Raw genomic sequence first — 12259 nt, forward strand, 5'->3', positions numbered from 1 at the left:
TCTTCGCACCCTCCATTGTTAGTGAGAGCCTAAGAAATTAATATGTCTGAACACTTAGTAACCTGCCATGTTTCTTATATCTGGTTGTTTCTGTTTCTATCGATGATCATTACTTTGGGTTTACATAGGTATTTATTTTCAAACCATATTCCGCACTCACCGTGCCCAGCTTGTTCACAATTTGTTCCAGTTCTTCTGGTGAATCCGTCAATGTAACCTTGTGATCAGCATATCGTAGGTTTTTGATTTCTCGTCCTCCTATAGTTCCTCCGCCTTGTCATTCCTTAAAAACTTAACGCTTAATGTGTTCACCATATAAATTGAATAGAATTAAGGATATTATACATCCCTGCCGAACACCAGATTTCAATTTGCAGTTTTTCGAAACCACTTTATTAACGCTTACATTAGCAGTGTTATTTACATAGGATCCTTCTAGTGAATAGTTTAGATATTCTGGCGTACCCAAAATATATTATATGCCACATTTTATATTATTTTACGTTATATAAGACAAAATAATTTAACAATAATTATTTTCATTTATTTTGTAGATACCTTCTAAAATACGTCAGCGATCAAGTTCCGGATAATATAAAGGAAACCCTTCAAAGAAAAATAACCAGAGGCGTGCATAAGTCACCACATGCAAGAACGTATCCGCCAACTTTGCTCGAATGGAGAAGCATACGGCAGGGGTACAACACAGCTTTAACTTTAACACTTGCGGATAAAACCATTTCAACCGTTAATGTGGATTCTTGGACCACATGTGAAGAAGTAAGCATAAAAAATGTAATATAGGAAATATAAATTTGCTTCATGTGCTATAGTTTGGCGTCCATAAAATCAATCTCAGACTTTTAGTTTGAATTTCTTAGACTTGATTTTATTACTAGGTACTTTATTTAAGTAAGATCATTCTATTAGCTTTTGTTTTCTTCGTAATTTTCTACCAAACTAACTAAGTATACAATATTTTTGAAATTATACTTCTTTACGCGCGATATGTGGGTGAATTTTTATATGTTAAAACCTACGATCCGGGCGCATGCGCATTATAACTTTGTTCTGATTGGATGTTCAAATGACATGTCAAAAATTTTCCAATATGGCAGCTGTAGCGCAGCTGTGGTTTGGACGGTTGACGGTTTGGTTATGTATGGTTGTTGCGTTTTAAAATTTATGCGAAAAGAAACAACAAAGGTTAGTTAATAGTTATACTGCCTTTTTAAATAGGTTTCATATTATATTTTTGAAGTTATACCTCAAAATGTTTTAATTTATGTATGTATCAGTCCAGAAAAGATGTGGAAAGAATATATTAGTGTTTTTAAATATATTTTTCTACAAACGTGTTAAAAATGCAATTTTTAGGACTCCATAGGAGCGTTAAAAATGTTACTTTAAGGCACTAGTGCTTTAAAAATTTTAAGGCACTGCAGTTAAAAGTGAATTGTCAAATTGTGAAACGTCAAAATATTTATATTTCATTTATTAACATTAATATTAATAATATAACTTGCGCAATTTGAAAAAGGTGGTTTAAAAGGTTTTTTATTATAATTTTGTGCCTTTGGATTTGTCTTCCTTGGACGTAAAATAATAAAACATCTATTTTTATATTTCACTTGTCACCGTGATGTATAATTATGTATATCTGAAAGGTAAGTAGCATGTGGCTTGATGGCCTTGTTGGTAGAGCATTGGATCAGAGATCAAAAAATCGCGAGATTGCGGGTTCAAATCCCGGACGATTCATACTTTTTTCTTTTTTTTTTTTTTTTAATATTTGGCATTATTAAGTTTTGGTTAATTATTGGTAATTATTGTTAATTTTTTGTATTGTAACTGTTAAGTAGGTATATTTATTTCGTTGAAATTATATTATAATAGAAGTATAACTTCTTACATGCGTACAAAGTACACACACATTCTTTCTTTTTTTTTTTCTTTAAGTTTTGGATTTTATGCTTTCATGTAAATCCACCTTTTATAGATTAATCCGTTACCTTATCTTTTTACTAATCATATTTTAAAACAGCTTTTTTCTATGGATGCTATACAATGTGCCAGTTTTTTCACTACCTACATACATTCAAAACGAAACATTTCTCTTTTTCACTGGTTCTCCGCCGGTTTTCCATACACATGATCGCCGTTTCCATGGTAACATGCACAATACAAACACAATTATTTTGTCAAACAAAATGTGTTGAAGCAAAACTTACCAAGAATTGCCTTTTAAAACTGTTTAAATATAACTGTGAATTATAATTTTAAATAAATACTTTTAGTCCAGGGCGCATCTGTTTTGAGATGGACGTTGAGAGGTGACTCAATTTTTTTTACAGACATTGCTTGAAAATATCTCAAATAATAATATTTGAGTTATCCTCTCACTTAAAATGGTCAGGAACATTGTTTAAATAATCAAAATGTCAAAATATTAAGGAAAAATTCGATTTTTTTATTGGTTTTTTGATTATAACTTTAAAACTATTCATTTCTGAGAAAAGTTGTACTGACATAAAAGTTGCGTAATTAAATTTCCTACAATACAACATAGTTTAAAAACTTAAAAAATAGTCACCCTTGTTGCAAAATAGCAATAATTGCGAAAAAAATCATACAAAAACAAGTATTCGCATTTTACGTTTTTAAACCATTTACGCTACACATAGTGTTAAAACTTAATACATAATTTGTTTAATCCTAAATAAGGTGGCAATGACATATTTGCTGATATTTAGTAAGCTGCCGATTGTCAGAATGACAAGATCCAATAATTAAATTTCATTACGTACACCAACGAAAAGCATTTTGTATTTTAGAAGAATAAATGTAATAAATTGAAGATACATTCCTTTTATTAGAACCACAACAATAATACAGTCCACCCAAGATATTTATACATATTTTTTGGTCCTTCGAGCCGGATATTTTGAAAGTCAATTGCAACGATCTATTGAAGAAGAAGCCACAAGCGAAGTCTATAGTAGCAGTCAGTGGCCCAGTCAAGTAGTGAACAATTTTAAAGAAATTATTACACAAAGAGGTGATATTCAATAAAATCAATTGCAACAATCTATTGAAGAAGAAGCCACAAGCGAAGTCTATAGTAGCAGTCAGTGGCCCAGTCAAGTAGTGAACTATTTAGAGAAATTATTACACAAAGAGGTGACATTCAGTCTACAAACGAATTGGTCAACTATAAATTACAGTGCAAGAACGCTATTAAAATTATAACACGAAGATATCCTTTTAAACTATTTTCTGATCATATTACTGTAATTAAGGGTTTGCAGTTTTACATTATTTTGATTACCCCCTTTTTTCAACTTTAAAACGATTATTTTGAAGTCATTTAGAATATCTATTTTTGAATATTTGTCAAATTGACATTTCGATAACAGTTCCAGTTACTTAGAACTTGGAACTGATTTCATTTAACGTTGGTGTACATTTCTAGGTCAATATTGCATTTTTTCCTATTATTTCAAAATTGATACAATTTTCAAGTAAAATACAATTATTTTTGATGAAATAATGTGTCCATTTACCATTGCACAATAATTACACTTGGGATACTATTTTCATAAGTTTAAGTTCAAGTTTCAAGTTCAATATAAGTTCAATATAAGTTCAATTTTAACAGGTCTATTTATACCTGTTTTCAATCAATTGCCAATTTACCATTTCTATATTACGAGGTACGATTATACGAGGATTACGAGGTAGATACGATATTACCTCTATAACAATACAAATACAATTATTGTCAAAGGTCTATTTATACCTTTGTCAAACCATTGCTAGATTACAATTTTAACAGGTCTATTTATACCTGTTTTCGATCAATTGCCAATTTACCATTTCTATATAACGAGGTCGAGGTACGAGGATTACGAGGTATTACGATTTTACTTCTATACGAATACAAATACGAATAAAAATACGAATACAAATAATACAAATGCAAATACGAAAAATACAATTATTGTCATAGGTCTATTTATACCTTTGTCAAACCATTGCTAGATTACAATTTTAACAGGTCTATTTATACCTGTTTTCAATCAATTGCCAATTTACCATTTCTATATTACGAGGTACGATTATACGAGGATTACGAGGTAGATACGATATTACCTCTGTTACAATACAAATACAATTATTGTCAAAGGTCTATTTATACCTTTGTCAAACCATTGCTAGATTACAATTTCTATTTAGCCTATATTTCCATTTTGATTATTAATATGTCTATTAAACAATTAATAAGAAACAGAAATTCATTGACTCAAGAACTAGCAATGTTAAATGAATTTGCTACAAGTATAGATACCAATTTGCCTACTATTCCAGATGTAGAATACAGGTTAACTGGTTACAATGATTTATTACAAGAATTTAATCAACTCCAGAGAACTATAGAGGAGAAATGTGATGAAACAGATCTAGAGACTCATTATGAAACACGAAAGCAATTTAAAACATCATTTTTTGATGCTATGGCAATATTAATGAACTATGTGAATAAAAATGCAATTAATGTTACTAATGGTACAACTTTCCCCAATTCAAATCAATCTTTTGACTATATAAAAAATAACTTTTTACCAAAAATAAAATCAAATATAATCCATACCAAAGATCAGTGTAGACTAGATAATTGTAAAAAATGTTCAAAAAAGCATAGTACATTGCTGCACATTGATTCTCAAATTAAATCAACAATAATTTTAGAGCCATCTACTAGTCAAACAAATTTATTAGTTGATAATAAGATTCCAGTTACACAAGTTTTGCTGCCTACTGTAACATTTCAAGGTAAGGATAAATACAACAATTTTCATAAAGCTAGAGCAATTTTAGACAGTGGTGCACAATCAAATTTATTCACTGAGCCTTTTTGTCAAAAAATTAATATTCCATTGATCAATAGACATATTCCAATTATCGGTATTAACCAATCTGAAAGCATTACTCATAAAAAAAGCAGCATCAATATAATTTCAAGCAATAAACAGTTTTCTACAATTTTGAACTGTCCAGTAGTACCAAGTATTAGCACTGCTACTCCATCATATGTCTTAAACAATTCTCTGTGGCGCATTCCTGAAAATATTAAATTGTCAGATCCGTCTCATTATGAGCCAGTATGCATAGACATACTAATTGGAGCTAGTGAATTTTGGTTTTTGCTATCAAAAGGCCAAATAAAATTAGGGAAAAACTTACCAATTTTACAAAATACAATGCTATGTTGGACAGTAGCAGGCTTAGCACCAATATCAAAACCCATTTCAAGTCAACACATTTTCAATTTTTCTGTTATTAAAAGTTTAGATGAGCAATTAAAAAGGTTTTGGGAATTAGAAAAAATTCCTGAAAGTAACTTTTTATCACAAGATTATATTGAAAGTAAACAATTATTCTTAAATACTACATCTAAAGCTCCCAATGGACAATTCATTGTTAAATTGCCATTTAAATATCCTCCAGAAATATTAGGCAATTTCTTTGATACTGCGGTAAAACGCTTCTATTTTCTCGAAAAAATACTCACAACCAATCCAAAGTTAAAATACTTATACAAGCAATTTATTGATGGATATCAAGAATTTGGTCAATTATTCAATGTTACAAGGACTATTGATACACAATTTCAAACCTATTACTTTCTTCATCATAGTGTATACAAAGAATCAAGTCTCACTACTAAACTAAAAGTAGTTTTCGATGGAAGCTGTAAAACTACTAGTGGTTTGTCTCTTAAGGATATACAATATGTGGGTCCTAAGATCCAAAGTAATATATTTCCTATTTTAATCAAATTCAAACAATACATTTACGCAGTTTCAGCAGATGTCAGCAAAATATATGGACAAATTCAAATGATCCCTGAACATGAATCACTACAAAGAATTATCTGGAGAGATGATCCAGAGAGAGAACTTCAGGTTTTGCAGTTAAGTACAGTCACATATGGCACTTCAGCTGCTCCATATCTAGCCATACGATGTTTAAATCAGTTAGGTATTGATCATTCAAATAAATACCCACTTTCTTCCAAAACTGTTTTAAAGGACTTCTATGTAAACGATCTATTAACTGGTGCCAAGGAGCTTCAAACACTTAAAAAGGTTTATAAAAGACTATATGATATGCTTTAAGGAAAAGCCTACTCTCTGTACAGCACTCATGTCTAACTTACCTGACAAACGTGTTTTGCAATCATTTCCCTTTCAGCATAGTGGTATAGATTATGCTGGTCCATTTTCAATTGCAGATAGAAAGGGAAGAGGTAAACTAATTACCAAATGCTATATATGTGTTTTTGTATGTTTTTCAACCAAGTCAATACATCTTGAATTAGTTTCAAATTTAACGAGTGAAAATTTTGTGGCATGTACGTAGATTTATTTCAAGACGAGGTATGCCTTCAAATATATACTCAGATAATGGTACTACTTTTATAGGTGCCTACAATGAACTTAAGGAGTTGGGTCAATTTTTACAACAGCATCAAGGTGTTGTTTTAGATTTTGCAGCAAATCAGGGTTTCATCTGGCATTTTATACCTCCATACTCTCCCAATTTTGGTGGCCTATGGGAGGCTGCTGTCAAAAGTACAAAATTTCATTTTAAAAGAATTTTGAAAGATGCAATATTGACATATGAAGAGTTTAATACACTATTAATTCAAATTGAAGGAATATTAAATTGCAGGCCGTTATTTGCATTATCCAATGATCCTCCTGACCTAAATCCTCTAACTCCTTCACATTTTCTTATTGGACGGATCATCACAGACCCTCCTGATGCTGATTTTCAAGAAGTTCCATCTAACCGACTATCTAGACTTCAATTTGTGCAACAACTGAAGCAACAATCTGTAATCGGTTTTCAAAAGACTATGTCATTCAACTACACAAGCAGTATAAATGGAACGAACCTGCATCTCCAATAATAGTGGACAGTTTTGTCCTCATCAAGAATAGCCAGTTACCGTCTTTCCGATGGAACATTGGACGAGTGTTAAAATTTTTTTTTTTGGAAAAGACAATATCTCTAGGGTAGCGGAAGTTCGGACGTCCAATGGTGTTTTAAAACGATCTATTAGAGACCTCTCTTTACTACCATTACAGGACTCACATGTGTAATGTAGTTAATTTTGTTGTGTTTTATATTACATTAATATTATTATTATTTGAAGGTTCCCTTCAAGGTGGGGGCTATGTTAAAACTTAATACATAATTTGTTTAATCCTAAATAAGGTGGCAATGACATATTTGCTGATATTTAGTAAGCTGCCGATTGTCAGAATGACAAGATCCAATAATTAAATTTCATTACGTACACCAACGAAAAGCATTTTGTATTTTAGAAGAATAAATGTAATAAATTGAAGATACATTCCTTTTATTAGAACCACAACAATAATACAGTCCACCCAAGATATTTATACACATAGGATCTTCATATTTTACTCAGAAAAACTTTATGATATAGTAAAATAATAGGGCAAGTTTAATTAAGATAGGTTTAATAGATTTTGCAAAATAAATTTTGCAATCCAGCTTTCCCGAGAAAATTTAATTTTTTTAAAATGTTGCAGGACTGAAAGTAAAGCAGATAGCAAGTTTAATTTCTTTTAGATTATAGAAGTGTACTGTACCTTTCATTTGCAATTTGCAAAATTAAAATCGATTAATTACGACGGCGTCTGGAAATTTTTTAAATAAACATTAATTTTTGGTGCAACGCGCAGGACAGCGGTGTTCGATTCACACAAGTTGATTTCCACCAAAATTTCTTCCAATCTTTATCTAATATATTATTTTATTACTTATTATAACTTATGTTATCGAATTGGTAAACAAAACAAGGATAAAGCTAGGGCTGTGTATCTTAAATTAAATACAATCGAGAATAAGCAAACAGTCTACGCTAAGAAGAAGCTACTAAAGGGTACTGGGGTAGTTATTAAGGAAGATCTCACTAACTTAAAATTGGAATGGGTAAATCAGCTAACCAGTCTTGTGGGTTTAAAAAATGTGTGGACTGACAATGGTAAAATCTACGTCTGTCGAAACGGTAACGTAAAAATAATAAAAAATTCTAAAGACTTTGATGAATACAGAACCCATTATAATTTGTAAATAATATGTGTTTTATCAATTGTATTATTGCTAATGCTCTCTAGGTTTTAAGGCTTTAAATTTTTGTTTTCGATACCATTTTTCTATTTCGCTTTAATAAACGATTGATTAAATTTTGGGATATCAGGTACAATTTATGACTAAATGCTTGAATATCTAGAAATTTTAGATAATAGTCAGGAAATCGATACAAAAGAATATAATAATTTTCAAGATTACTTACTTGAACTGGAGAGGGTAAAGTGGGAGAATGGAATTGGTGTGATTCACTTTAATATTCGAAGTTTACAAAAGCATTTTGATGAACTGCTCATATATTTAGAATCAGGTAAGGATCTTTTGGACATAATTATTTTATCCGAAACTAGGGAGGTAAATATAAATGATTTTCATATTCCGAATTACGGAATATATTATAATGAATCGTGTATAAATAAATGCGATGGTACGGTGATTTATATAAAAGATAGTATATCATCTACAATTAGTACTATAGAGATAAATGATAGTAAATTTCTCCGCGTGAAATTTTTAACGAAACATTTAAATACTTATTATTCAGTTGGGATAACTGCCTATTATCGACCACCTGCAACAAATACTCAAATATTCTTAAACGATCTGGAACAATATCTGCAGCAGTTGGATATGCAACATCTTGAAGTTTATGTAGGTGATATAAATATCGACTTGTTAAAATCCTATACACCCGATACAACTAGGTATCTAAACATATTAAATACATATGGTTTCATCTCTTATATAAATAAACCTACAAGAGTTACTTCTGATTCTAAGACAACAATAGATCATATATTTATTAGGAAAACTAATAATATAGAAAGTAAAATTGATATAGATTCGATAGTTTTTCAAACCGATATGACAGATCATTTTTCGCCATTTGTTTTGATATCCTTTAAAAGCTGTGACAGTATAAATACAGAACATAAAGAAAAAAATTACAACAAAAAAATTGACTTTAAAAAAATAAATAATTATTTAAAAAATGAATCATGGTCTGAAGTAATTAATAATAATAATGTTCAAATTTCTTACAACAATTTCATTAATAAAACTAGACAACCCGGTGAACTTCGTTGCACCTTAGATAGTGTGTCAGAATTAGATAATGTGTCATATTTTGATTCTAGATCAATTGCTTGAACGCAATTGCTAGAGATCAATTACTCAAAATTAACCACTCGAAAATGAATTGTTCGACATAAAAATTGATTGAAATACAAATTGCTCGAATAAAAAAGAAAATTATATGTCCAAATATTCATTCATAATAATGCAAAGTTTGTAGGTACATAATAAAGATACATTTAATATGACAAATTATATGATATTCCACGTATACAGTACGTAAATCGTTCAGCTGGACATAGGGAACATACAATATAATATATATTTAGATACGTAAATACATACATTGTATTATTTTGAGATAATTGTGGCAACTGAGCTGTCTCGATGACAATATTTTCGGCCTCATATGAAAAGTGCCTAAGTCCCAGAATAAGCAAAAATGAGATTTTTTGCGCCATCTGATTAATATTTATGGTACGTATGCATAGCAAGGTAAAAAAAGAAAGAGTGTACTTTTTACGCACGTAAGAAGTTATACTTTTATTATATGATTGTAACGAAATGAATATACTTTAAATAGTTTATTTATATTTAATTGAAATATTAAACTAATTTTAATACTTACTACTTTCCAATAATTAAAAAAATAAAAGAATAAAACACACACAAACACATTGAAAAATGCCACAAAGAAATGATTTCTGAACAATAATTGTTGCCAAAAATTTTAATTAAATACGTATTTCCTGGAAAAAATTATATAATAATATACTTACAATCATAAAATGTATAAAACAATAAAAAAAATAATAACTTGCATTGGGGCTCGAACCCGCTTCCCGTCGATCCCGCCGCTCGAAAGTCAAAGCGACAAAGTATATGTCATGTGGAAATGTACACCAACTGAACGTTTACACCATAAACTTTTTGACATTGTGTTTATTTATATGAATTTAATCAAATTATTAGTTTGATTTTTGTCGAATTAAAATATTAAAATGCAACAAAATATAGAGTGAGAAAACGATATATTAGATGAAGATTTGTAGAAAGTTTGTTCGTAATCAGATTATGTAAATTAAAGCATTGCCTACTAATAGGTAAGTACATTATTTTTTTTAGATTTTCCAAATAGGTATGAAGATAAGTTTTTATTGCAATACAACTGAAACATTTAGAATTACGTATCTGTGGCTTTTCAAAACTATTTAGAAAGTCACTACAATTGTAAATTTGATTTTATTTCTGTCCTCACGACAATAAAAACTAATATAATATACAACATTTTTGTTTACCGATAACCTCCATATTGAACAATTATTGACAGATCATTTTAACACCCAATCAGAGCCTGTATAACGACTAATACCATACTGTCGGTGTGCGCATGCGCCCAGTAAAATAAAAATTCACTCCAAATCGCGCCTAAAGCGGTATAACTTCAAAAAGTTCAAAAAAGCCAATAGATGTCGCTAGAACCACAAAAAAGAATTCTATCCAACTCCATGGCGTTGATGACATTTGGAAACATGATTTAAATGTTCGAATTGTCTTCAGGAACAGATTAGAATCCGGATCTGTACCAGTTAGTATACCGTTTAATGGTTCAGGCGGTGTTTCAATTTCAGGAAGTTTCACCTTTCCTGATGCGCAACACATTCCGGCTGGCTCATTTTCAAATTTGAGGGCAATGCGGGCATTCTTTATCCATAGCACTAATTGTTACTTTTGAATGAGTATAATATTCAATATTTGGCTCATACTTGAATGCTAAACGCAGGAATGAATCAGACGTAAATACTCTATTTATCTGTTGGTGTTGTTGGTCATTGACCAGATATGCCAGATATGCGCCTCCGCCAAAATTTTGATTATTATACCAGAAAGATGGTCCTTCGGCAAAATTTTGAAATATTTTTTGGTACATTAAAAATAGTAATCGTAAAGTTAAAACTTCATATTTTCACTGATTTTAGTACAATTTTCGCTTGTTCTTCTCGTGTGCTTAGTTTCGTCCCTCGTGCTCTCGTATTGTCCTAGGGCCTCGTTTTGCTATCTCGGAAACTAATTGAGCTAGAGAGACGATTTATACACCGTTTTTTTCGCATTTAAGCAAGGAGTCCACCTGCCAAATTTCATGAAAATCGGTCAAGTGGTTTCGGAGGAGTTTGGCAACAAAGCCTGCGAAAGAGAATTTTATATATATAGATGTTAAACCACGAAATTTTTTTAAAAAAATAACGGTTAAAGATAGAAAAGTGAAAATTTAGGATTATATGTATCTTTTGCTTCTGAATCATATACAATTAAGAAAAATCGGTTTGTCGAAAAATAAAAAAAAATTATTAGGGGGGCAGAGCCCCCTTTAGACGTACGGCTATGAAATATAGATAACAACCTACTCCCTCTCCGGTCGAGTCCACCTGCGAAGTTTCATGAAAATCGGTCAAGTGGTTTCGGAGGAGTACGGTAACAAAGCCTACGAATTAGAATTTTATATATATAGATAAACACAATTACAAACTCTTTCACTAAAATTGTTGTCAACAAAAATAACAAATACAAAAAATTACAACCATGGATATCTACGGCAATAATAACATCCATTCATAAACGTCATATCCTCAAAAAACAACTAAATAAAACGCCTACACCCATTCTAGAAGCACAGTATAAGGAATATAGAAATAAACTTAATGTGTTAATAAAAAAACAGAAAAATGATTACTATAAACAAAAATTATACGGTACTCATGGGAATGTTGTTCTGAAGCTATTTTCTTGTGGCATTTTTACAATTTTAACTATTTAGAATGGGAAATAAGCCACAATATTATCAAAAAATGTATTTGCCGATATAAATGAGTCAAATTAAATAAATTATTAGAAGAATTTTTTTACTAAGCAACAACATTTTTGTTTATATTGATAGTATTTTGTATTTTGACAACGGCACCCGATTTGGGCGTCGAAACGTTAATAAAAATCATTTTTT

General features: G+C 30.4%; 1 protein-coding gene across 2 annotated transcripts in view; it reads left to right on the plus strand.

Moving 5' to 3' along the window:
• Positions 1–12259, plus strand: part of LOC114330487 (unconventional myosin-XV) — a 368864-nt gene that overhangs the window by 168171 nt on the left and 188434 nt on the right. For both annotated transcript variants that reach the window (XM_028279830.2, XM_028279831.2), the window contains exon 13: positions 555–780. In XM_028279830.2, the coding sequence (XP_028135631.1) occupies positions 555–780 (226 nt within the window). The remainder of the gene's footprint in view (positions 1–554; positions 781–12259) is intronic.

The sequence above is a fragment of the Diabrotica virgifera genome, chromosome 5, assembly GCF_917563875.1.
Source record: "Diabrotica virgifera virgifera chromosome 5, PGI_DIABVI_V3a".
NCBI lineage: Eukaryota > Metazoa > Arthropoda > Insecta > Coleoptera > Chrysomelidae > Diabrotica > Diabrotica virgifera.